Source organism: Vanellus vanellus (genome assembly GCF_965231255.1).
Source record: "Vanellus vanellus genome assembly, chromosome: 2".
NCBI classification, from domain to species: Eukaryota; Metazoa; Chordata; class Aves; order Charadriiformes; family Charadriidae; genus Vanellus; species Vanellus vanellus.
The window spans coordinates 40,196,362-40,219,916 of record NC_138906.1 but is presented as its reverse complement, the minus strand read 5'-3'; the positions used below and the strand labels follow the sequence as shown (position 1 = coordinate 40,219,916).

The window sequence follows — 23,555 nt, the reverse complement described above, 5'->3', positions numbered from 1 at the left end:
TTCAGAGTTCACCTCTTCCTGATCCAAAATACAGCCCATTTCCTAAATTCTGTTTGTTCTAAGCTGCAGTAAGTATGGATTTTTCTCTTTGAAGCTCAGTTTGCTGAAAAGCTCTAGGATTATCGCAGTTAGTTGTTCAATCAACTTCTGCAACAATTACAGCAGTATTCCTGTGCCACACTCAAAGCAATGGCCTGGAGTTTCCTGGTTAGGCTGTCTCACTGGGTTCTGAAGATGAGGTGAATGTGGGCGTGGTAGTAGGTATCCTACAAGCTGTAAAACATACCAGAGACTCTGATAAAAAGAGGTTAAGACTAGAGGCTAAACTCAGCATACTGAAGCTGAAATGACTTCTTGGGCGAGAACTACAGCTGTGCAGGAGGCCCTTTTTAGCCAAGCACTGGGATGTAATCCCTGAAAAAATTAAGTGCTTCACACCAACAGTACTGTTGCAGGCTGGAGACCAGGTGATCGGATCGGTCTCTCTTTGCAACCTCTGTGTAAGGCATGTTTAAGGATGGCGATGGCAAGAAACTTGCTGCATTACCTATTTGACTATTGTCTGAAACATTCAACTCCAGGAAAAGAGCCACTAGCAAAGAGAAGGCCTTATCTGTTTAACATTTTTCAGAATTCAATAATAATTTAGTATTTTTAATAATTTAAATGTTCCTTGTTGAGGTCTTCAAATGTACAGTGGGAATCTCTACCACTTAAGGACTTGAACTGTCTATACAGATAATAAACTACTCGTTCTGGCTTTTTGTTATTCTCAGCATTTATATGATGAGTTTTTCTACAAGTTGAGGGAATAAGCTTTGTACAAGAAGGACTTAGGTATCAGCCATTACACCTAGAGCTACACTCATACCTTAAGAGAGCAAACTTTCCAGAGACTTTTTTTTCCAAACAGAACTGTGATGTGCTGGAGCCTTCTAAAACTCTGCATGGAAGCAGGATTACGGAGATTTCCTGTTTCAGCTGGTGCTTTTGAGGACGTGGCACGTGCAAGCACAAGCAAAGGATACAGATTCACGTGCGTAACTCTGTACAGCTCTGTCAGAGGCTAAACAGATTTTTAACACATCAGTATTTTAAATTTTAAACTCAGGTCTGTATATGATTATGAAAAAATGTCTTTTACTGTCAACACAGTCGACAAATAAACCACATAAACGTTCTCTTTTTTTCTTTTAAAAAGAAGTGGCAAAAGAAGGAAGGCAGAACACAGCAACTCTACTTCTATAAAAATATTAATTTATTATCTAGAACAGGGCTAATGTTGGCTCATTAGCACAACAATTTGGAGCAGATTCAGAAGTTGTGGCCTGAATTGTTATAAACTGACTTGGCATTGCTGCACACCTCATTCTCCACAACTACTGAATGAGGCACTGGCAGGCTTTTAAAAAAGCTGACAAGTGTGTAAAGTGAAAATATGCTCCCACCCATAAGTAGTAAGCAAACCATCAAAAAACCCAGAACAGTTAATGTCTTTAATATAAAATCATTTTTCCCCCCAAATCAGCAGCACTATATTACAAGTGTATTGTAGTTAAATTAAAGGAACACCATTGTGATTGAGGACATCTTCACATATGAAGTAAAATCTTCCAAATAATTCATAGTCCATTTTCTGTACATTTCAGCTTATTAAAATACACTGGGAACAAATAATACATTTTCTGTTCAGCAGCTGTCACTACCACCATTTCTCAAAGAAAACACAGTTTCTAGGAACACCAATGTTGGATAGAAGTTTGGATATAGATTCTATCATTGGAGGTGGACCGCAGATGTACCATAAAGTATCTTTAGATACATGTTTTTCTAGATCCTTTTCAGATATTCTTCCTTCTGACAAAGAAAAAAGTAGGAAATGAGAACAGAAATATTAATCATGAAGCAATTTAAAAAAGAATGACTGATTAGAGTTATTTCAAGCACTCATTTCTTAAAAATGCCAGGCCTGATTAAGAATAATAGGTATCAAGATTTGAGGCTTCCAAAACTATTTGTTCTGGGAATTTAGATCAGTATTTCCAGTTGGAACGCATGGGATATTAGTCACTGAAGAGGAACATGGCTTACATACAATTGAAAATCCCACATTCAGATGAAAAAAAATAACACAAATATAACAGAAATAGAAACATGATGAAGTATCTCTTACAAAAAAATCAGCTTATCCTTCATCAATCCCACCTTAAGCAAAGTAAATAATTTGCTTAATAGTTTCTGGAATAAAGTTTGCAGTGGGAAATCACAGTATAAAGTTTGGAATTAACAGAGGAGGTTTACTAGAAATGAAAACAAAAACTGCAAAGGGAATTTTTTTCTCTGAAGTGTGGTACATCCAGTGAAGTTATTCAGGTTTAACTCACATCTCATTTTAAACCTTTAAATATATAAATACAAAATTATGCATACACTAGAACTAATTATATTAAACTTCATCCTCTAGGAAGTAATCAAACTTAGCTTTTAGAAATCTGTGCATTGCCATTAGATGTACCTGTAACATGTGGCTGAAGTTCTTTACAGATCTGTGAACTCTGTTGGGTAACGTGGAAACGACATGTGATCTTTCCAGGAAATGCATTCATCAAACCAAGAATATTTTTCTGTAATGTTAAACACACTTGCTTATACCACAGGCCATTAAATCAAAGCAGATGTATGCATACGGTCCCAGAACACCAGTGATTATTACAGAGTACCACAACTCTTGCATTTCAGCACTGAGAACTTGACGGGCCTGATTTCACAGGGTTGACCTGCGCACGTACATAGAATTTCCATACCTGGAATATGAATACATTACCAGCTATGTTGTTAGTGCTTTTCTCCTTTTTTACAATAGGTTGCAATTTCTAAGATTTTTGGATCTAAGAACCAGTTATGTACTTTCCTAGTTTCTTCCCCATATAAATTCTCAGATTTCCTCCTTCTACTTCCATATGGGTTTTCCATTTAAAAAAAACCCTGCAGTTGGTATTTACCACTTGTTAGGAACTTTTTGAGTACTGTCTGCTTTATCTGGTAAAATTACTCTCTCATGTCCTCCAAGTAAAACCCAAGTACAGCATAATGCTAATGCTATTTTTACCAGAGTAGAAACTCTGTAATTTTCAGTTCCCTAAGTCACAGCTGTGATAGTTACCACCAAAACCCCAGTGGCTTCAGTTCAAATCATAGTATAAAAAAAAAAAAAAAAAAAAAAAAAATCTGTTAGTCAGATGCTGTTGTTAGTTCTGAAACTAAGATTTAGTTACTGTCTAGATTCTGCACTATTTGAGATTTTCACTGCTGGAACAGACACTGGAAAGTCTTTCTTAAAACATTCTGAAATAAAAATAATTTGTACTCTGTGAATAAGTAAATTAGATCACTTTGTTATGTGTTTGCTTACCATCTAGTTATTACACTGAACAGTCTGCCTCGGGTGGCTTAACAAAAAAACCCAGACAGACTCTACTAAATAGTCAAATCTGTTTCTGATTCCCTAAGACGACATGGAGCAAAGAGCAGCACAGATAGACGCTGCTGTACACTTTTCCACTAGTATCTTTAGTAGTGGCCTGCTTTCACTGTTATAGATGTGACTCTGTCCCCTTCATATGGAACCACACGCAATTTGATAGTGCTTCTGAAACTAATCACGTCCTGTTGAATTCCTAGGACCAAGCCAGAAAGCACACCTATGGTAGGACTTGACCTGCTTGAATTATCCTGCAGTCATTCACAACACCTACTAGTAATCTACCACTCTGCAGTTCAGTGACACAGACAGAAAGCACCAAGCATCATACATGGGACATAAACCACCACACTACTATTTTCTAGTACCCTAGGACAAGAGATAAACTCTCTTTAACTGAATGAAGGAGAATTTCAATAGCTCAATGGGTTCTCCGCAGCCTAGTTAAATTAGTGTACAAAATGAAGCAGACAACTGAGCAATATAATCCTAAGGGAAACACCCTATCCATAGTGTCCCAGGCAAAATAAGGAAATGAGGGTCCCATTCAGTCCTCATGAAATCAGGAAAACACAGCTAACTGGCATCTTGAAGGAGCAGAGTTAGTGTGCTATCCTTCATAATTCTATTCTAATACTGTATGTGGGTGACAATATACATAGCTGCTTCTTCAGGGAACAACAGGTCCTCCAAAACATAAGCAACGACCTAGCAGTTCCTCATGGAGCTTTGTACAGATCTATCTCACAACAATATAAATACTCCAGTAAACCTGTTTCCTCAATCCTCTGCACAGAAATGAAGAATTTTCCTATATATGTTCTGGATTTGAGGGGCATGTAAAGAACAAAGGAAAGGATATATTGTAAGCTCTGCAATGTATCCTTGAGTTCTCTCCTGTCCCAGAAACTGTAATGCAAAAGCTCTGCTGTCATAACACCATTGAGGTGAAACTCAGGAAACGCTAGCTCCTGCACTGCAAAAAAATGCACATGCTCAGAACAGATGGGAAGATCAGTAGTTGGCCAAATGGAACAGTAGATAGGTTCCAGTTTATTAGTCTGATTGTAGCAACAACAAAAAAAGTTTTCAAAGAAAGCAAAACATATTCCTATCTAGAAATACGGCAGAAGTATAGAAGAAAAACTAGTGATGGATCCTATACACAATTTCTGGAATCATGATAAATTTTCACCTTTAGCTTTCAATACTTCAAAGAAACCTAAATCATTAGGGATGCTTCTTTACAGAAGCTGTGCTAATTTGACCCTAAGATGTTATCAATGACCCTTAATGGCTAAGTGTGACAACTGATCTTTAACTGCTAAGGAAACGTTGATGAAGTACTATTACAAGCAATTTTACAAGAAGTGCTTATAAATCCTTCATCCCTAGACTCATACCCAATAATAACTAATGCATTATCAATAAAGCTTCCCTGTTATTTTAGAAAATGTTTCCTTTGGATATAATTGATCTTGCTAGTCTTTAAATTCACTACCATCTGTACTGAGATTATGTGGTTATAGCATATAGCATTATGCATACTATTAGTGTTTATATACACATATATAGTAAATATAAGCTTTAGTATATTATGATGGTCTTATGAGATTATAGTCAAATGTAGACATTTAGGGCTGACTTATCAGTGAAGTCAATGAGGTCTGTTATGTCCAATTAAATCCTTAATTTGTACACTGGCATAAGTAATTAAACCACACATGGGATTTGAGGCAGAGGGTGACTTTTGTCTCTGTTCGTACAGTGTCTTATACAGAGGGGCTCTTTGGAATTTGGCAACAGAATGATACACACACTAATATATGAATGAATATCTGAGATCTATGTTTTTCAAAAAAATGTATTTACCTTAAATAAGAGTTCACTTGTATTTTTTGCACTGTAGTACAGCTTCACTGTTCCCATTTTGTATCCATTTCCTTTACCCTCTTGGTATCCCTGAAGATCTGCTATATGCAGCAGTATAGAAAACAATGGGTTAATTCCAACACCCCCTGCTATCAGCACTAGTTTTACAGGGGAGTCACCAGGCTGAGGATCAAAGAAGAAATCACCTCCCACTCGCAGAGCCACTTCTGAGTCAAGAGTACACTAGGACGGAAAAGAAGATATTTAATTTCAAAACTAAAAGCAAAAGTTGAAGTATTATTCTTCTTGTGTCACAGTCACAAGACTTGCTGGGCTGTGATTTTTTTTTTTTTATTTTTATTGACCAGTGAGGGAAAACTGAAGTACTTTAAAATAAGTGCACAGTTTCCAGCTATCTGCAGTAATCTGTTTCAGTGTTGCTAGGGATCTAGTTCTACTTTCAGAAGTTTCAGTCTTCTGATAAGGCAGGGTGGTGACTCCCCACTCCCCTAAGAGTTGAAAGAGGAATGATTCATGCAAGAGTTTTTCCAACAGCAGTATGTGGTTCTGAAAACCTGAGATTAACATGCGAGATCACACATTTACCCAAACCCAGTCATGTCAAAAAAGGCCTTGCTACGACATCACAGAAGGAAGTCAGAACGAGTTGCAGAGATGCAGGTTTTTTCCATCCCCAGTCCTAAAAAATGCCCAGAAGTGAAACAAGTATCCACAATAATATTTCTTGCAGAACCACTTCTGCATTTGCAATTTCAGAGTTGCAGAGGAAAAGTCAGGGGAAAGCCTTCCCCCTCTTCTCTCCGCTTCTACGTAAGAAATTATTTCTTACAGAAATTAGCCAAAGCATGTTTTTTGATACATGGAAAACTAGAGCTCCAACAAATAAAACATTTGGGTCAGTATCTGCTTGGTAAACTGCATCCCCATGTGAAGGGTGAAACAGAAGTACAGGCGAGTTCATCCACATCACTGTAAGCTGACAGAACAAATACCAGCAGAAAACAGAACTCATTTCAGACCATACATAGGGTTTAAAAAAGAAAATAAAGAGGATAAGGAAGCCAAGGAAGGTGGGAAAGAAGGAGAAAAAAAAAAAAAAAAAAAAAGAGTAAAGCTACAAGAAATGCTGAAAAATTAGCAGTAGTTAATTTACAGAATAATAACATTTCCTCCAAAAAATCCTTTTGATATCAGGAAACAGTAATTAAACCAAAAGGATTTCCATTAATGACACCTGTATGGTAAGCAAAGGTCTAAATACAAAACAATTCCACCAGGAGGAAAGAGGCCCTTTCACGCAGGTACTGCACAGAACAGAGAGGTTCCTACAGTAGCGAGCATGACCATTAAAAAAAAAAAAGTTTTTAAACTTTCTTAATTATTGCATAAGGTATTATCTCTTAATTACAGTGTAAGGCAATCGGCCTTCATTATCTGAAACCAATTTCTCTCTCCGTCTTCAATATACACTGCCAGGCTTTCCCACAATGTCTTACTTTGTTTTAGAGATGCATGAATTCAGAAGCCTTCCAGATTCACGTGGCACAAAGAGGACATAGAATATGGTATCCTTTGTGGAAATAAGCGTTTTTACGAAGAAAAAAATCATTCTTGTCGAATCTGCCTCTTTAACCAGCTATAACTCATCAAGATGGGACACACAAGAGAGGAAGAATCTCTCTTAATCAACAGTCTCGCACATATTTCAGCTCATTAACCATGGCAATGATAACAGTAAGTCAGTTTTCAAAAAAAAAAAAACCCAACAAATTCTGGAGTAATATGGTGAGAAAGTGTTGTCCTTTAGCCTATTTTGTATATACAGCATTGGGGCCAGACTCTTTTCAGTGGTTCCCAGCGACAGGACAAGGGGCAATGGGCACAAACTGGAACATAGGAAATTCCATCTGACCATGAGAAGGGACTTTACTTTGAGGGTGGCAGAGCACTGGCACAGGCTGCCGAGAGGTGGTGGAGTCTCCTTCTCTGGAGACATTCAAAACCCGCCTGGATGCATTCCTGTCCAACCTGCTCTAGGTGAACCTGCTTTGGCAGGGGGGTTGGACTAGATCATCTCTGAAGGTCCCTTCTAACCCCTACCATTCTGTGAAATGGCTTAGAGAAGTAAAGCAATCATTACACATATATTTTTCTATATAAAAGGCTCTATTTTCCTAAGCTATAAAGTACACTGTGATGAATTTTATTATTTTATATACAGTAATATTAAAGAATAAACATAAATACCTCTGAAAAAAGTGAGTAAATGACTACTAACTATTCCCATAACACCTTTTACCCCGACATTTCAACTTAATTATTTAAAAGTTATTTATAAATGAAGTACCAGAGTTTTTACACCATGTATACAACCTTTTCAAATTCTAGGTTGCTTTTTTTCTTTCTTCTTCTTTCCAAAGGAAAAGCATACACTTTTGTTTAGCTAGAATAGTCCATATATACCCTGGAGGTTTCTCCACAGCATTAGGTTTGACCTAGGCTTACCCGCTAATTAAGATTTTCCTATAAATTCAACCAGAAAACTCAGCAACAGCAAACTCATTTACAACATAAAGAATCCTAAAAGAGCCTCCAGAGACTGGGAATTATGAAGTTAGGCCTTCATATTCTCTGAAGAGCAATACCAAAACCCATGCAATCCTCTTAGGTATTATGTGGTCTGCTGGCATGTACACTACAAGTTCTACACAACATCTCAAAAAGGTTATTTTGTTCATGTTCCAGTGCAGATAACTTGCTGTACCACCAATGAAAATACTGTGGATGGTCACATGCTTACTACTAGATTAGCACCGCTTTGGAGAGTTTCAATTCTAGTAACTTTGCATCAATCTTTACTGTAACTCTGTTGGCCACTGAACAAAACTGCAATATTTGTGAATCTGGAATAATCTGTCAGTCTAAACCTTGGAGCCACATTTCAGAAATAGAAATGCCAGGCAGAGAACAGTAAATAAGACAGATCACAGAGGATTGTGAAAAGACCAAAAGTTGATAGGACAGGTCATTTATGAAATACAATCAGCAGAAACAGGACCCTTCTGACTATAACTAAATGGGGTAAATGGATGAACAAAACACTGCAAGATGCCAAAACATCAGACTTTACTTTCAATATAGCAAAAATCAAGAGTTGGGTTATGTCAATATTACAAAAAATATTGCGTATTTAAAAGAATATTATAGATATTCTGAAGTAGTCTCGTTTTATCATTTCAGAAAAACTGATCTAAATATCTCCCTCTGCTCCCCCTTAATAATCTATATTTGTATTTTCAGACAATGATTCCCAGTTTGTATTTGTAGAAACAGCCAGGAATGATGGCAAGATATCAGATGGAACTTTGTAATGTGTAACACAGCCTGTTCTCAGGGCCGTAAGTTCGAACAGAGGTTTTCTCAACATTTTTCAGTTCATGAATTCCAAAGGAGTGAGAACCCTTACACGCACTAACTACAGCATCACTCTAAGTCCACCAAGCACAAGTGGAGTCAAAAGATCACAATAAACGTATTACCACATAAACATCCAATTTCAGTCCCTTAGCGAATAAAAGACTTTAAGATGTATGTTGTATTAAAAATGAACAAGTCAACAGGAGTTTCGCAGTCAATAGAAAAAAAGTCATCTAAAATCACACATACCACCCTCTCTCACCACCCAAAAAGAAAAAAAAAAAGAAAAAAATTCCAAATCTCACAATCAACAGTTAATCTCATTTACCTCAGTGTGAATCCAGTGAGCAGGAGGATGAACAGTGTGCTTTACTGCCAGCTCTAATATTCCTTCTCGTTCCAACAGGCCAGGGCTTGAACATATTGAGAATCCCCCAACTACAGATACTCCAGGAATAAAGAAGTCAACCCTAAAAATAGACCAGAAAAAGTTTTTAAAAAAGCCAACAACCCCAAACATGGAAAACAATAACCAAAACAAAATGGCTGCCTTTGTAAAGGAAGGATAATTGAAACAAAGACATCTTTGTTTCCATAGCATAACTTTCCCAAAAAAGGACTTAATCTTGAGTAACACCATTTCTTTAGCATTATTTTCATCTAGAAACATGTCATCACCTTTATGAAACTAGCAGCTTTTTAAACCATTCTGCTTTTAGCATTAGATGCCACATCTTACAACAGACTAGAATTCTAAGTGTTTAAATAAATTATTTGCATATTAAAACAAAAATACAAAGTGATCTGACAGAATGACTTAAATCTCACTCTTTTCAGTCCCTTTGATAGGCTCTTCAATTTTTCAAACATAAGAAAATTGGAAAACTAATTTTAGGGAAATGAGTTTTGATTAAACACTTTCTTGGGAAGATGAAATATCTGAAGTAAAACCACAGTCTGTAAAAAAATGTCTTATGTGAAAAACGAGTTACTAGAAGCAGAATTGCTTTACCTATTGAGCTGCAGTGCCCTCTGGTGGCAGGTATCTTTTTCTAGTTGATAGAAAATTGAACTGGAATAAATCAGGGCTGCATCAGAAGTGTGGCCAGCAGGTCAAAGGCGATTCTGCCCCTCTACTCCACTCTCGTAAGACCCCACCTGGAATACTGCGTCCAGCTCTGGAGTCCCCAACATAAGAAGGACATGGACCTGCTGGAGCGTGTCCAGAGGAGAGCCATGAGGATCATTTGAGGACCGGAGCACCTCTCCTATGAGGAGAGGCTGAAAGAGTTGGGGCTGTTCAGCCTGGAGAAGAGAAGGCTCTGGGGAGATCTTATTGCGGCCTTCCAGTCCCTAAAGGGGGCCTACAGGAGAGCTGGGGAAGGACTTTTTACTAGGGCATGTAGGGATAGGACGAGGGGGAATGGCTTTGAAATGGAAGAAGGCAGGTTCAGATTGAACATTAGGAAGAAGTTTTTCACTTTGAGGGTGGTGAGGCACTGGAACAGGTTGCCCAGAGAGGTTGTTGAGGCCCCATCCCTGGAGGTATTCAGAGGTGTTCAAGGCCAGGCTGGATGTGGCCTTGGGCAACCTGGTCTAGTGGGAGGTGTCCCTGTCTCTGGCAGGGGGGTTGGAACTCAATGATCTTCAAGGTCCTTTCCAACCTAAACCATTCTATGATTAAAAAAAAATTGTCGTAATTTCGTAGAAAGTTAAAGTAAACAATGCATCAGTTTCTACAGATTGGATGGTAACATGTGGCTAAGCTTTTGCAAAACCGGTAATTAGAAAGTATGGAAGGCAAGCCATTACTACACTTGACCTATAACTCATTTTCATAAAAGTAAGGCTTCAATGTTCCAAATAGTAGCAGAAGTTACAAGTTGGTTTATGATCTAACATTTAAACTCCTCGGTGTTGCATAAACCTTTAAATACTTCGATTTTCTACAGCACATAAATAATCCCTGTATTTCAAAAGAAAACTAACACTTAAAACTAATTGTGCTGCTCCATTTAGGAAACAACCACACTGGTAAGCAATTCCAAGTACTAGAGAATCATTATTCAATTCAAGCCTGATTTAGGCTGGCTCAGTATTGGTTAAATGCTATTGCAACAAGAAATAGAGCTGGGCTTCCACTGTACAGATATTTTCTTTAAACAGCAAGGCTGTATTCTTCACTGAGACCACAAATTCTTGGGAGAGGAGAGAAGCCCTTTGAATAGTTCACTACTTCTTAATGGAAAAAAATCTTGCCTGCTTACTCCCAACAAAGCTTCACCCTTCAAAGAAAAATATCCCATTTTTCTCTCAAAAAATGCACAGTGTGATATATACAATACTACAGCGATACAATTTTTAACTATGATAATAAAGGTATCTGACTGCAAATGAAAGGTCAACAACCAAAAAAAGTTGAGGAGGCTTATTTAGCTATCCTCAGCTTTTGCAACCCCACTGGCCATGGAGCTCAGCTTTCCTGGCACTAAGGATCTAAGAGATTAGAAAGGACAACTTGTCTTGCAGCATTTATTGTATCAAACACCTCAAGATGCTACTAAAGCTCTTTACCACCCTCTGGTGGAAAATAATCTTACTACTTACATTAACAAAAAAAAATTACATTTATGCTGTAAAGTAACAATTTACATTCAAGTCAAAATGTTCTGCTCAACGTATAAGGGAAACATTACTCATGCCTGGTGGGGAAACATACGTATACAACCAAACATTGCTGTAAAACCTAAATCAAATGTCATTTTTACCCTTCTAAATTCCTAATCTAGGCATATGTTTCTTTCTGTATTAGTATTTCTCAATTACATAATCATGAAAGATTTCAGAGCATAGTACACTGTATTATAGTGGACTAGCTTGTATTTCTGATGACTTGTCTTATCTTAGCTGCATGTAGGAAGGATAAGAGGACTCCTGAAGAAATGCTATCTGTGACAGCTTAAGCAAAAAGAGTAGTTCTAGGTAAAAAAAGAGAAAAACCCCAACTATATAAACCCACAACAAAGATCTCACAGTGGGTTTTCATTTCCCTCCTTTTAAAGGTTACCGAAGCCAGATCTTTAAAAAAGAAGAACCATTAGCAATTGCTGGAGGAAGAGATTAGAAACATTAAAACCATAGAGCTACTTCTTCAAGGTATTTATAACATGCATATACATCAATGCATGTTTTAGTAAATCAAAATGGGTAACAGCAACAAGTCTCTTCATTATTACTTGAAGTCAGATAAAGACCAATTTGTGCTTGCAAAACAAATTCACTTTTGCTTCTGAAAAACTTGATAATTAGAACACTTTCAAAAAACACATAAATTTTAATGACAATCTTTGGCTGTAACATCTTCCTATAGCAAATTCTAACAAGTTAGCCTTTTCTACTCAGGAAATTGTGCCCTGGTGTTTTGTACTGCTCATCAAAAAATGCAACAGCAGTTTATAGCTACAAGTATAGAAAAGTTGTTGTATTCCTTACAATAGCATTAGAATACTTTCAAGGAAGAAGAAAATGAGAAAGAGTAATTATAATTAAAGCTTTCAGTTTTCAGTATGATAATTTCTAAAACATTTTTGGAGGGTAAATGCACTTTCCAAGTACTGGCAAGCAAGAATTTAATATGAGTCACTGCACATGTGCAAAAACTGCAGCAAATTGCTCCACGAACAAATTATTGCAATCAACATCTTGTGTTCTGGTTCTAAATTTAAAAGCCAGCATATTAACACTACATGAGTAACATATGCTGTTAATACCCTAGCAGCTATACTTTGATTCCAGCAAAACCACTTTCAGATGGCCCAAGCCAATAAAAATTTTAAGAACATTTAAATGACCAATGCCCAAAGCAACTAATCATAGTTTTAAATTAATTTTTAAGAGAAAAAAAAATTGATTGAATGAGAGTATTTTTAACAAGGAAGGAAGGCAAACATGAAAATCCACTATTTCCCTGGGAAAAAAGCTGTAAGATTGCTTACACAAACAGCTAATTATTTCAAAGGCTTAATAATTCAAGTTTTTTTATTTTCAAGTTTGCCTACCTATATTTATATATTTATCTGACCTACCAGGCTTAGTTTTCAGAGTGGAAACTTCTAGGGGAAGAAATAAAAGTTAGCAAGCTATTCTGACTTAGTTATAAACCAAAACTAAGTAACTTTCAAATCATCAGCAGCCTGGCTCTACTGTAGAGGCAACTAGTAAATAAAGACAGTAAAGACAGCTTGCAGAATAAAGTGCAGTGTACTTCAAAGTACTCTTGAACAAACAATGTAGTATACATAAACCAGAGGAAAATATCAAAACAATCAAACTGAACATTTAAAGAATATTGATTTTTGCCCTTTTAAAACTACTTTTAAAATAGCCATTATTAAATATGCTAAAACTATGTTTAATGTCAGCTATTGCATAGAGCACATAAAACATCACATTATATAAATTAATGATTTTGTCCAAGGCTCAAGTGTCAGAGGCCTTTTAATATTTTGTTATAGTGAACTTCTGCTAGTAATTTTCCCCTCAAATATCAGAAGATCTTACCACTGTCCTGCTTTGAAAGTAAAATCTTTATTTGCGATAGCCAAACGAAGTCTTTTGACTGTCTCCGATTCATTGGTGATTCCGCACACTTTTGCTTGTGAAATTACCTAGCAAAACGAAAATGAACCGTTGCGTTACATACATATCATCTGTAGCAAAAGCACTCAAGAATCTGTGTATGAGATACCTATCACTTCCCATGTTGTCTGCAGCATTGCATTACCTAAAGCACCACATTTTTTCACTGGGGTAGAGAAATAAAAATGGATTCACTTACACAGTCACTGCATGGAGAAATGGTTTTCTACTTACAGGTCTACTTACAGTCCACCATGTCTCACTTTTGTCAGGCTTATTCTAAGATTATATACAAACTTATTTCAGTTGAAGGGAACATAATGATAAAGAGAAGTAATTGCTAGTTACCACTTTTCAGATTCTTATGACATCTATACAAGGCAAATGCTCCTATATCTTTCCAGCAACAAAGTAAAAGATCACTCATATAAAGACTGACAAAGGAAACTCATATAAGATCAGCTGCTACTGAAGTCCCAGGGAGAATTCTGGATCTGTATGTAGTTTTATTTAAGTAATTAAATGCACTACTGAAAGTTTATATATTAATGCATAATGCATAAATGAAAGAAAACCAATGAGCCTTGCGTTACTACTGCTTTTAGACACATACCCATTTGACCGCATATGTGATCTATGAACAGGGGGAAACTGCGACACAAAAACATTCATTGCAAGTTAACGGGAGAGTTTTTGTTTGGCAACCAGATGGGAGGGGATGCAAGAGCCATAGCTGATACCGCTTTTAAAGAGTTAAAAAAAAAAATTTGAAAAATAATGCTTTTCTAAATGAAAAGCAGATTTTGCAACAGGATCATTGGGGAGGAGCTTTCCTCTTAAACTTGATGCCCATCAGTACAACGTGGATTTTCATCACTTCCCCTCCTTGCCCTTTCTCGTCAAGTATTTTTGAGTTCTAATTTTTAACCTTTTTCCTCTACAAAGAAAGCAACGCCCTAAATATTTTCTACACAGGCCAATATACAGATTTTACTCTGTTAAAAAATGCTGATGCCATTTACCACACTAGGAAATACTAATAATACCACCACAACTCTACTATTTCTCATTTGTACAAGATCAAACAGATAAAAAAAAGAAACTTTAAGCAACTATGCTCTAATTTAAAACACATGGCAGGAAATTAATTTATTCATAAAGCAACATCTGAACACATCCACTGTCCCATTAAACAGCAGGACGTTTGCCTTTTAAAAATAAAGTAGCATACATTTCTTTTCCACTTTAACAGACTATTAAATTGGGAATGCAAGCACTTTAACTTAACAAGAGAAATGTCAGGTGCATGACTTAAGGTTCTCCATCAGAACAACCATTTAAGCACAGAAAATGGACATTAAGTTTGGATCTTCTTCATTCCCTTCTTTACTCTTCAGTACACTCCCTAATTTGTTCTTTGGCTGATACATCTGATGGAGCACTGGAAATTTAATTCTTATAAGGGTATTACAAAAATTGAATTTGAGTCAGCGTGATCAAAGACATTCAACCAGTATTTTGGACCATCACGAGAGTATCCAACTGACCCAGAGCTGCAGTGAGACGAAGGAGGACACAGGACTCCAGACTTTGCCATTGTATTTCAAGAAAGCATTAGGCACTTTTTCTTGCCCTGGTCCTTCCCATTACCACTCTTCAACAGGCCATATTGTGTAGCACGCACACTAATGCAACACAGACCTATGATTCTTTAATCTTTCTACAGGACCGAAATGGCCAAATAAAGCAATACAGACTGAGGGAAGCCAACTGCTGATTATATGGAATTTAAAACCAAGCAGAGGATTTAAAATAAACTGATTTTAAAGCAGTCAGAAATAAAGTAACAAAGAATAAATCAAGCATTACAAAAAGAAACAGCATAATCCTCTGATATGCAGAGAATTTGCGGTACCAGAACTGAGCCCTGCTCTTTTGCCTATGCAACTTCTTTCTCTTCCTCAGACCTTACATAGTTCCCTGTACCACCTCAGAGCTTTCAAAACCCTGTAAGGATCCATTTTCCGTGTATTTTCCAGCTACCCGACGTTTATGTTGAGCAGAAAAAGTAAGCAAGCCCAGCAATCCAAAAGAGCCAAGATAAAAACCACATGGTTGCAAAACTCAAGTGCAGCCATTTTTTTCCATGTCAAAAGCAGACAAGAATGTGCTTCTGTCTGTACCCATCTCCATACTCATTCTGTCCAGGTACTGAGTTAATTTGGCATAAATATACATCTTATATATAGACCTTATAATATAGACCTTATAGCACCTTTCTAGTGTCTGAAGGGCACCTACAAGAAAGCTGGAGAGGGACTTGGTAAAAAGGCATGTAGTGATAGGACAAGGGGGAATGGCTTCAAACTGGAAAAGGGTAGATTTAGATTAGATATTAAGAAGAAATTTTTCACTCTTGAGAATGGTGAGGCACTGGAACAGGTTGCCCAGGAAAGCTGTGGATGCCCCATCCCTGGAAGTGTTCAAGGCCAGGCTGGATGGGGCTTTAAGCAACCTGGTCTAGTTGGAGGTGTCCCTGACCATAACAGGGGCATTGGAACTCTATGATCCTTAAGATCCCTACCAACCCAAACCATTCTATGAAATCAGATCCACCTGAGAAGCTGTATGTCCACAAGCAATGCTAAACTAGGCCTATGACTTACTCACAACTATACTCATAGTTAGGGAAAAATGTAACAGAGGAGGACTTAATGATGTACGTATATGCACATTAATAACTGTATAGTGTGTTTGAGAACATAGAGTTTGTCCTGTTGTGTGACACACACAGGACTGGCCTGTCATGGATGGCTACTCCTTAAACACAGAGAGAAGCTAACTAAACAATGGAGAAAAATTGGGCATGATTTCCCAACTCCTGGGAATTAAAGGCGGGATTTTTTCAGTCAAAAAAGTGCCATACGTCTCCTGAAGTCTAAGAAAACTGCAGAATTGTTTCACTGGTGAAATGTTTATGAGAACTGAAGTCACATTCTCCCGGTATTTAAAAATTTTAAAACACCTACTGTAGCTAATTAGAGAAAGGAAATACCTATAAGAGTATGTTCACCTCTGGACATAATGAAAAAAAAAAAAAAAAAAGCTGTATCTTCCATGTACCTGTGAATTAAAATAGATACAAACTAAGATCCTGTTTACAACTATCATCTCACCCTTCAAAACGCCTACACTTTTTATCTTACCTCCTAATTTATAAAAGGACATTTTCTAAATTTTTTATCTCAAATTTGAATCAGAATTGCAGAAATCCATAAAAATCTGAGAAGCCTGTATAGAGATGATAGGTATCGGTGTGCCTTCATTACTTATCATAATCCATACCTGACCAGAATTCTATTAAATTTCTTGTTCAACATAAAGTAAAGAGCGTCACATGTCACAGACAATCTTTATAACTCATTACATTTCACCCACTGACCACAAAATACACTTATTTTACAACAATATCAAATACAAAAAATGAGGAGAAAAAGAAGTAAAACAGACTCTAGTGGAAGACAAAATGAAGCCTAAGAATCAAATACAATTATTCAGTTTCTTCAGACCAAAAAACCAATTACTTACATCCTAAAGAACAGAACACTAACCTCCTGACGAAAATTATTTGCTGTCCTCTCTAGATGATCCATTTTCCTTTTTGATTTTATTGTGCTGCAACAAAAAGCAAAGAAAGATAATTGTCATTTGGACAGCTGTGCTACTGTCCCTTACTGATAGGAATTTCTATTAACATAATTTACCAGTGTAATCTAGACTACAGATAACATACGTCTAAATAGGAATTAAATACAAATATATATAATTGGGAGTTAAATAAGTATTTACAGGCTTCATTTTGACAGCGTTACCATGACGCTCTTTTAAAAAAAAAAAAAAAAAAAAAGTACAAGGACAACCTACCCGTTCACTGTGCAGTAACAAAAAGCAGAGTGCCTCAACACCACCAATGCTGAATGAGTGGGAAAAATTCTGGTAGCACCTCTCAGTAACTGAGGAACAGTAAACCCCACATAAATAGTAGCATGAGCCATGATGACTGGGCCGTCTTCAGAATCACCAGCTCCTGAAAAATCCATATAAATATTTGCTATATAAAATATCCACTGTTTGACAAGGCTTGTTCTCACCCTTTATTTTTATTAAATCAGAAAGGCCAAAGCTTAGCTGGAGCTAAAACTAGCAACAGACATATAGGGTAACAATAAGGAATTTTAAAAGTACAAAATTATCATAAAGAAGTAAAAACGCGCAGCCATCGACTGAAGGGGAAGACAACCTCGTCACAGATGATGTTGAAAAGCCTGAAGTAGTCAATTTTTTTGCCTCAGTCTCCACAAAGCCTGCACCCAGACCTCTGCTTGTACCAATAGCATTTGGGAAGGAGAGGGATAAGTAGGAGTGGGGCGAGCAACTGCTCAGAGAAGCTGGATGTATTCAAACGCACACAGCCAGATGGGTTACACTCAAGGTTGCTAAGAGACACAGCTGACGTGCTTGTGAGGCAACTGTCTATCACCTACAAAAAACAGTTATCAGAAAAAGTCTCCAATTAACTAGAAAAATAACAATGCATGTTCATTTTTAAGAGAGGCAAGAAGCAGTGCCTATGTCCAGTCAGCACCACCTCAGTCTCTGGAAAAATGGTCAGAGCTTGTCTCCTTAGCTGCGTGAAAGCTAAGAGAGTAATCAGGGAGATTCAACACAGACTTACCAAGGGCAAATTATGTTTAACAAATTTGAACACCTGCTGTGATGAAATGCCTGGTCACACAGCAAAGGGGACAGCAGTGGATACAATCACAGAATCACAGAATCACAGAATTATCAGAGTTGGAAGGGACCTCTAGAGATCATCTAGTCCAACTCCCCTGCTAAAGCAGGATTGCCCAGAGCACATTACTCAGGACTGCATCCAGGCGGGTCTTGAAAATCTCAAGGGAAGGGGACTCCACAACCTCCCTGGGCAGCCTGTTCCAGTGCTCTGTCACCCGAACCGTAAAGAACTGTTTCCGTGTATTTGAACGGAACTTCCTGTGTTCTAACTTGTGCCCATTGCCCCTCGTCCTGTCACTTGGAACCAATGAAAAGAGCCTGGCTCCATCCTTCTTCAACCCACCCTTTAGATACTTGTATGCCATAATCAGGTCTCCCCTCAGCCTTCTCTTCTCCAGGCTAAAGAGTCCCAGCTCTCTCAGCCTTTCCTCATAAGGGAGGTGCTCCAAGCCCTTAATCATCTTAGTTGCCCTTCGCTGGACTCGCTCCAGCAGTTCCCTGTCCCTCTTGAACTGGGGAGCCCAAAACTGGACACAGTATTCCAGTTGTGGCCTCACCAGTGCCGAGTAGAGGGGGAGAATGACCTCCCTCGACCTACTGGCCACACTCTTCCCTATGCAGCCCAGGATTCCATTGGCCTTTTTGGCGACAAGGGCACATTGCTGGGCCATGGATAATTTACTGTCTACCACAACCCCCAGATCCTTCTCCTCCAAGCTATCTCCCAGCAGGTAAGCCCCTAACCTGTACTGGTGCCTAGCATTCTTCCTCCCCAGGTGCAGGACCTTGCACTTGGGTTTGTTGAACCTCATTAGGTTCTTCTCTGCCCAGCTCTCCAGCCTGTCCAGGTCACACTGGATGGCAGCACAGCCCTCTGGGGTGTCAGCCACCCCACCCAGTTTGGTATCATCAGCAAACTTGCTGAGGATACACTCTGTCCCCTCATCCAGGTCATTAATGAATATATTAAACAAAATAGGACCAAGTATTGACCCCTGGGGGACACCACTGGTTACAGGCCTCCAACTAGACTCTGTGCCGCTGATCACAACCCTCTGAGTCCTGTCCCGCAGCCAACTCTCAATCCACCTCACTGTCACCTCATCTAGCCCATACTTCCTCAGCTTCCTAATGAGGATGTCATGGGAGACAGTGTCAAAAGCCTTGCTAAAGTCAAGGTAGATGACATCCACGACTTTCCCCTCATCCAGCCAACCAGTTATAACATCATAGAAAGCTATCAGATTGGTCAAGCACGATTTACCCTTGGAAAATCCATGTTGACCACTTCCAATAACTTCCTGTTCCTCAACGTGATTGGAGATGACATCCAGAATGAGTCGCTCCAATACCTTCCCAGGGACAGAGGTGAGGCTAACCGGTCTGTAGTTCCCTGGGTCCTCCTTCTTGCCTTTTTTGAAGATTGGAGTGATGTCGGCCTTCCTCCAGTCCTCAGGCACCTCTCCTGTTCTCCATGACCGTTCAAAGACGATGGAGAGTGGTCTAGCAATAACATCCGCCAGCTCTCTCAGCACTCGCGGATGCATGCCATCAGGGCCCATGGACTTATGAATGTCCAGCTTGGCCAAGTGGTCTCTGACCCGGTCCTCCTCAACTGAGGGAAAATCTTCCACTCTCCAGACCTCCCCTTTTGCCTTCAGAGGGTGGGATTCATGAGGGACAGCTTTAGCAGTGAAGACCGAAGAAAAGAAGGCATTCAGTAACTCTGCCTTCTCTGCGTCCTCCACCACTAGGGCACCTGTCTCATTCACCATGACTCTTTGAATATACCTTGACTTTCTTGTGGCTTTTCACACCATCTCCCATAGCATACACATTAGGAAGCTGAAGCCAGATGGACTACTGGAGTGGCCGATAACTGGGTGGGTGGGCAGACAGACTTGAAGGACATTTGCGGGCTAGTAACAGTAAGAGTATGCTGAGGTTGATATTGGGGCTGATGCTGTTCAGTAACTTTATCGCTAACTTGGATGAAGAGACATAATGTACCATACTAAATTAGAGGGGTGGCTGATATGCTGAATGACAGGGCCTCACTTCAAAGGGACACTGAGAAACTGCAGGACTGGAAAACAGAAACCTTGTGGACTTAAAGAAGTACAAAGGTCTGCATCTAGAGTTGTCCTAGCCCAGTGCTGGCAAGTGTCCTGCTCCAAGCAGGAGCTTTGACTAGGTGACCCTCAGAAGTCCCTTTCAGCCAACATATCTGTGATTCTCAATGCTTAAACAATAATTTTGCTTGAAAGAGGATCAGACAAACACTGAATAAGCATGCCCTTTCCATTGGTAAAGAAAGTCTTCTGGTTGGAAAATTTTATAAACATTAAAAAAAACCCTGTTTATTTAAAGGTTTATTTAAAAACATACAAATCCCTCATACTTCCATATATCCTATATAATACCTATACCTCTAAACAGTTAAGCAAGTAGCAGGCACATGCACTACAGTGGAAACATGGTGTGAAGCTTCAAAGCTGCATACTCAAACAGAGCTACAACAGAGAAAGATAAACTGACATGTACAATATTCAAAATAAGGCAGAAATATCCTTCACTTACAAAGCATAGGAATAGGTTCATAGTGAGTGAAGAGATATTTCTCATTGCTTGTAAATCTGCCTTTGTTTTTCCTAAAATGGATTAGCATAATTGTCTATCATATTATTATCACCTATTGAATTATCATATTATTTCTATGATGCAGTCCATTGCTTCTTTAAAGCATTCTTAATCTTTTACTTCCATTTAAATATCTTTTCCCGCATTCTTTTAAAGAATGTAATTTATTTTCAAAATGTTTTTGTTTTTCATTTTGAATCCTTTGAAGTGGCAACGATCCAGCTTGTTTAACTAATCAGGCCTATACTCTCTAGGCTTTCACTAACAGCTGCGTTGGCTGGTCACTTAGTAATTTGTCCTGTTTGTAATCTTGTACAAATGGGAGGCAGAGCTTTCATAAATTAGGCTGTTCAGAAATGGAATAAATTTACTGTAACTACTCAAAATGCCCACTTCCAAGCATAAGAAATACTTCCTGCAGCTTTTAACTGTCCGTAATTTTTAATAGCTGTTTAGCATTTAATTCCACAGCAGCTTGCAACTTTTCAAAGTGGAATTATTTAAAACTCATCTATCACCAGTGAGCAAAATTACTTTAACAGTTTTTTGTCATAGCATATATTGTATTTAAACAAAAAACTTCAGGGCTTCCTCCATGCAAATGTGTAGAAACTATTGATAACAAAAATATTAACATTCTTAAGTTATTTTAGCAAGACAAAGTACACATCTAATGAAGAAGTCACATTCCTCTACATCACCATGTTCAGTGCTGAGTGTTTACAAATCATCGAGTTACTCAAATTCACGAGATCATTTTATAACCTGGAGTCTTTTAGACAGCAGATCTTGGTTATATCCATCTACATCTCCTTTTTTTAGGCTTCCAAGTTCTTTTTGATTCATGTTTTCAAGCTTTGCACTCCACCATGTTAACTAATTCTAAGTAAAACTGAAGGATGTTTGAAAGTGGACATTCTTATGTAAGCTGTCTATGCCAATAACTGTGACTAATTAAATCACCAGAACATCACAATGAACCACATAAAGACCAACGCTTTGCCTCAGAGGCCAAGGACCGAGAAGAAAGATTTAATTATCCTTCTTTCATACTTTTTTTAAATCGCCTCACATCTTCCAAAACGGTTTCCGTAATTGCTGCTAAACACAGCGACATCTGCTGGTAAATTAAGTGGCCTAACTTTAAAATCCAATACAAAGATCCTGGATTGTTTATGAATTTAGTTTAATTCTGCTGCTAGGGTTGACAGTCACTTAAAACCAGCCTCATTCTAATTTTCACTGCTACCACTTTAGAAAGCTGTGTTCAGTTCTACACATGAAAATTAAAACAAAGTTCAATATCAACATATAATACTGAAAACAAAATAAATGTCAGCCTTATCTTATTGTAGCAGCTATCACTTTGAAGTCAGAGCTTAAAGATCCTACTGATACAGGCTATTTTAAGACTGAGACTCTACCCTAAATTAAAAATCTCTTGAACAGCAGTTTAAGACACTTGTTCCATTTACATTATCATCAATCACTTCCCAATTCTGAGAAAGCACAATAAAAAACAGTTGTAATTTTTATTCTGTAACTAATAACGTCCAAAATTTCTTTTAATGAGTCCTGGTTCTCCTCTACCATATACGAGTCTGAGTCATGCTTTTACAAAACATGAACAGCCTCCCCCCCATCTGTCAGCTCGGCAACTTTCTTGACTCATCTGGCTCCTTGGCAATTCCCTGTCCTCCAAGAAGTGCAGTGCTTCAGCCTCCCAAGCTCCTGTCTGGTGGGATGTTCTGCCTTTATTTTTTCTTGTCTTCTTACCCAAGCCCTTATAGAAACTGCCACTCCAAACACTCCCAGTCTTCCTTTGCTCCGCAGACAGAATCGAGTGTTTCTTTTGTATAGAACTCCTTCCTCTCCTCACTTAAAATTAAAATCAAGCAATTAAGTCATTCTCCTTACCCTCTGACCCACTGGCCCTGGGTTAATATCGCTCAAGATCTACGACCACATATCTTCTTTTCCTCAGTCCTACACCAGTATCTGAAGGGAGAAAGTGACTTTTAGTTAACCTCAACCACACCAAAAAGCAACTTACAACATAAGTTTACGCAAGCGAACGTTGAGGGGCAAGCAAGGATACTGAAGCAAGCAGGATAAGAAATCGTTTTACCAAAACCAAGGGCATACATTGGTAAGAGACACCCCTCCAGGCAAACCATCCCTCCTGTAAAAATCACAACCCATAAAAGCTTTCCCCTCGACACAGCATTAAGGAGCGCACACGGAGGTAGAGAGGAGGTCACGGGAGAAGCCAAGGGCAGCACGAAGGAGGCTGGAGGGCCACCCTCTTGCCTCGGCGGGGCAGGCGGGGAAGGACAAGGTCGCGGCGGCACCCCGCCGTCCCCCCTCAGCCACTCGGGATCACCGCGCCGCCCGCTAGGCGGGCAGGAGGCCGGGGCAGGGCTGAGGAGCTCAGGGCACCGGCCGCCGAGGGTGGCCGGACCGTCCAACCGCTTCCCACCGCCATGAGGGGCTCACCGCCGCCATAAGGGTGCAAATCCGTGGAGGCCCCCGCGGCCCCGATCCTCACCCTCCGCTCCTCCCCCCTCAAGTCCACAGCGGACCCGCTGGGGCGCGCGCGCGTCCTGCCGCAGCACCCCCTAGCCGGAGCCGCGTCACGTGACCAGATGCCCTCTCGCCCCGCCCCGGCTCTCGTACGCGACGGGGCGCG

General features: G+C 38.9%; 1 protein-coding gene across 1 annotated transcript; it reads right to left on the bottom strand.

Annotated features, from left to right (window-relative positions):
• Positions 1-1,482: 1,482 nt before the first annotated feature.
• On the bottom strand, positions 1,483-22,860 carry OXNAD1 (oxidoreductase NAD binding domain containing 1). The gene is made up of 8 exons (XM_082479511.1): positions 22,784-22,860; positions 17,354-17,516; positions 17,041-17,104; positions 13,352-13,458; positions 9,120-9,261; positions 5,354-5,596; positions 2,516-2,624; positions 1,483-1,857 (listed from the first exon to the last, which is right to left on the bottom strand). The coding sequence occupies exons 2-8, from the start codon at positions 17,482-17,484 to the stop codon at positions 1,703-1,705; spliced, it is 951 nt and encodes a 316-aa protein (XP_082335637.1). The 5' UTR covers positions 17,485-17,516; positions 22,784-22,860; the 3' UTR covers positions 1,483-1,702.
• Between the last annotated feature and the right edge of the window lie 695 nt (positions 22,861-23,555).